General features: G+C 50.8%; 1 protein-coding gene across 1 annotated transcript; it reads left to right on the top strand.

Annotated features, from left to right (window-relative positions):
- The first annotated feature begins 399 nt into the window (after positions 1-399).
- LOC123054025 (uncharacterized) lies at positions 400-1618 on the top strand. The gene has a single exon (XM_044477674.1). The coding sequence runs from the start codon at positions 726-728 to the stop codon at positions 1269-1271; it is 546 nt and encodes a 181-aa protein (XP_044333609.1). The 5' UTR covers positions 400-725; the 3' UTR covers positions 1272-1618.
- Positions 1619-4333: the final 2715 nt, after the last annotated feature.

Here is a 4333-nt window from a genome sequence, read left to right as displayed (position 1 = left end):
CAACCCCCTCAATTGTCTGCCATGGCTCAAATCCTAGGGAGCATGGTGATTTTAAGGACTATGGGCACGAGACAGTGTCCCTGTAAGACCAGCGTGTTATGAAATTGAACTGGTCACAATAATAAAGTTCAAAAAAGAAAATGGACCGGTCATATTAGAAAAAGTGACGACCACATTATATTCCATCCATTTGAACGCATCATCTACTCCTATCTAACAACGTGTCGCCGCACCACCAATCCAAAACGTCCCTATTGCTCCCTTGCTAGATCACCAGTCCGGTTAAATAATGTTTTCTCATCAGATTTTAACCACCCTCCAAATCATTCGTTTCATACTCCTATTAATTGTTTTTTTGACGCGGCAGTTCCTTGTTTCTCAACTTAACTTACACCTGTGACGAAAGGGAGATGGGAACAAGAAAGCTGTCCGTCCAAGCCAGCCAAAGCCAAAGCCAAGCCAAGCCAAGGCGACAACGTTGATGCAAATGCAAGCGCAAGCTGTGTGTGCGGCCGCAATAATACCACCAGTCCACCACACGGAACCGAAATTAGGTGCACGCCCTCCTCCCCGCTCCCCTCCCCTCCGCAATCCCCAAACCAGCGCCGAAAATCGCACCGCCCCGCGCCGCGCCGCCACCAGACGGCGGGTTTGGCGGGTTGGGGCGCTCCCGTGGCCGCCGTTGCTGTCGCCGCGTGTCCGCCCTGGCGGTGGCGGTTGCATGTATGCGGGAGGGGAGAGCCAATGGCGGGGCCGACGGAGAGAGAGGCGGCGCTGACGCCGCCGCCGCGCTTCGGCGGCAGAGGCCGGCCCGGCCCCACCCGCCCTCGTCCGGCTCGGCCGCGCCGTCTTCGTCGGGTGGAGGAGAGGGAGGCAAGAAGCAGGGGAGGCGCAAGAGCAAGCGGCGGGAGCAGGTCGTGAGGGCGATCCGGGACCGGCTGCCTCCCCCGCCCGCCTGCTGGGGCAACGTCTCGGTGGTCCGGGAGAGGAGGGGCCGGAGGGAGAGGCCTGGCGCCGACGCCGTCCGCGGCGAGGAGGAGGGGCGCTCCGGCGCGGGAACCGCCGCGCTGCCGGCGTGGTGCTGCCTCTGCCCCGAAGGGGACTGCTCGCTGGAGCCCAACCCGAGCGCCAACGGCAAGGAGGACCCCGGCCTCTGCGCCCTCATCGAGCGCAACGACTTCTACTCCGACGACTGCAACCCGCACGCCGCCGCCGCCGCCGAAGACGACGACGACGACGGCGCGGCGAGCCCCGCCGCTGATTTTGATTAGGTGCCCGTCGGCCGATCCGCCGTTCGTTGCTGCACATTGCTGTACAAAAAGTTTTACATCCGGAGAAAGAAGAAGGTATACACAGGTTTCTTATTTTTCCTCGCGTTGCGTGGCGTCCGGTCGAGTTCACCTTCCCCGTGCCTTTTCCACCGTCGGCGTGTAAAGCATCCATCTACCGCGTGAGAGCCATGGGACGCGTTGGTGCCAAGAGGAAACGACGTGCGATGGATTTTCTCTTGCCTTTTGCATCTTTTGTCTCATCGCATGCCAATCAGTGCGTTGGATTGACTACTACTGCTACTCCGTGATCGCCTTTGCCATTGTGGCACGGCGCAAGAACTTTTTCACATTGCCTTCTCGCTGTGACGTACTTTCTTTGTTCGGAATTACTTGTCACAGAAATAGATGTATCTAGATATAAGTAATTCCAAACGGAGGGAGTAGCTGCGCAATCCGAAGTGTGCCTTTCGTATTTGGCGGCTGACTTGGCCAGCGGGTGACGTGTAGGTATGCATGTACTCCTACTTGTTGTGCTTCCTACAACAAGAAATGATCTGATGAAGAGTACAGCTCTGAACGTTTGCATGATCGGGCAATCGCAGCGCCCAGGTCATCTATGTTTCGACCTCATTTTGTCCATCCGTAAAAGTCGGCCGATTTTCTTCTCGCGTGGGCAGAGCAGGTTCTCTGTTGGCTGGCGGAGAGCGAGCCAGAAAGGTCTTCTTATCACCTCGGGACGTTGGTGCTGTTGAGAGCTCCACGGTTTGGTTGGATTCTCATGGTCCACAGCAGCAAAAGAAGAAACGAGGAGCCCAACGACCATGACAACGGCGAAAGAAGAAACCAGCCCCCACATCACTATTATACGGCGCGAAAATTGCCAATTGGATTGGCACCCACCCAAATCATACTACCAACTGGTAGGCAGAAAGTACATGGATTTTGTAAAACCTCTCACCAGAAATGGACTGGACTGTTTCAGCCTAAGGAGCAAGCCTGCTCCGGTCTCTCAGGTTTCTTCAGATTACATTTACCACAACACACTTGGGGCGCTTGCATATAGAAGGCCTTGAACCACAAGCCACCGTCCCGCGTGAAACTGGACCGAACCGGCCATTTTTCGAGACATCGACACAAAATGACCCAATCTGAAAATATTTCACAAACTGGCCCTCTTGCATGACGCCCCTTCCCAGGCTAGGGTGAGGGGAGTCATGCAAAAAGATTCGGTTTGTGATTTTTCTTTTTCAAATTGAAGTCATTTTGTAGTATTGAGTTTTAGAACAGGGTGTCCATTTTCACCATCCCGCTCTGCTCTGTCATTGGAGCTCCTTCTGCACCGCCAGATTTTGCCTTGCTACACTCACCCGACCGTCGTCGCATGCTGACACGACAAGAACACTATGGCGTCAAAGAGCACAATATCAAGGATGTAACTGAAATGAACAATCGCAAAGAAACAGCTACAACATGGTTCTATGACAATGATTGTGCGTTCTGTGAGCACAAAGTCGTAGTACGAGTATAAGTAACTGTCACTTTCACAAGCCACTGCCCTCTTGAGCCTTCTAGGACCAGCAGATCTTTGTGATATATACAAGAACTGAATGCAAAAGAATAACGTAGCATCTGATTCTGATCCTTTCGAGCACACTGGTAGCTTCATTTCTACTACCTTATTTATTTTTTGAATCATCCGAATTATACCTTGTTCTGGATATATCTTTGCTCTTTGGGTGGCAAACACTATGCGTTCTGATTTATCAAATGTTGGGAGGGAGATGACACACAAAAGGTAATCAATAGTCCTACTCCTACAAGTGACGACCGCAATATAAACTCTTTGAAGGATTTAAGTCACTTCTTGTGGGCGGCGTTTTCTATCACAGGCCCATCTACTCGTGCGGTAAACAGTAAAAGTACAAAGCACCACAAATATCATAAAAAATACTGGTATTACCATCTCAAGATCTCTTTGGCCTGCGGCGAGGTGTGTCTCTATCTTGAAAATGCTTTTCTCATGACCCCCTTTTCTTCAGAGGAGATTGACGCGGTTGTCGACTCCTCGAACTCCAATTTTGTGCCCGGACCTGATGGATTTTCGGTTACCTTCTTTAAAAAGTTATTGTCTGTGCTTAAGTCTTTGGTCCATGTTGTTATTCAAGGGTTTTGTTTGGGGTCGGTCGATATATCTCGTCTCAATTACGCTATCCTCTCTCTCATTCCCAAGTCAAAGGTGTTGGTTCTATTCGTCAGTTTAGGCCCATTGTTTTGATCAATGATTTCGGCAAATTCCCGGCCAAGGCCTTTGCTACCAAGCTATGGCCTGTTGCACATCATGTCATTAGTCAGAATCAGTCTGCCTTTATCAAGGGGCGCTTTATTCTTGATGGGATCCTCAGTCTCCATGAGATTTTCCATCATCTTAGGGCAAGGAACTCTAGGGCGGTGATACTCAAACTGGACTTGAGAAGGCTTGCGATTCTGTTAGTTGGGATTTTCTCCGCTCTACTCTTTTGGCTAAAGGCTTTGATGGAGCCTACATTCGCCGGCTCATGCAATTTCTCTTAGGTGGACACACGACTGTGGCTGTTAATGGAGCAGTGGGCCTTTATTTCGCCAATGGTCGGGGCCTTAGACAAGGAGACCCCATCTCTCCCATTCTCTTTAGTTTTATGGCTAGTGCATTCTCTTGCATCCTCTCTAGAGCCGCTAATGCGGGTCACATATCTCCTGTGGTTTCTCACCTGATCCCCTCTGGCATCTCACACCTGAAATATGCTGACGGTACTATCATTATGATTTAGGTTGATGACCTTTGTATTGTCAATCTGAAATTTATTCTGCTTTGTTTTGAGGCACTTTCTGGACTCAAGATTAACTTTTCTAAGAGTGAAGTCATTGTTACTGTCGTTTCTGAGAGCGAGGCTACTCGCCTGACTGATATGCTCAATTGCAATTGAGAATCCTTTCCGTTTAAATATCTTGGTATACCGATCGCCCAGTTTAGGCTCTGTGCTAAAGAGTCCACGCATGCTATTACTAAGGTGGGCAACCGGGTG

This window comes from Triticum aestivum, chromosome 1A (assembly GCF_018294505.1).
Source record: "Triticum aestivum cultivar Chinese Spring chromosome 1A, IWGSC CS RefSeq v2.1, whole genome shotgun sequence".
Taxonomy (NCBI): domain Eukaryota; kingdom Viridiplantae; phylum Streptophyta; class Magnoliopsida; order Poales; family Poaceae; genus Triticum; species Triticum aestivum.
Note: the sequence above shows the minus strand (reverse complement) of the source record. Positions and strands in the feature narration are given on the sequence as shown.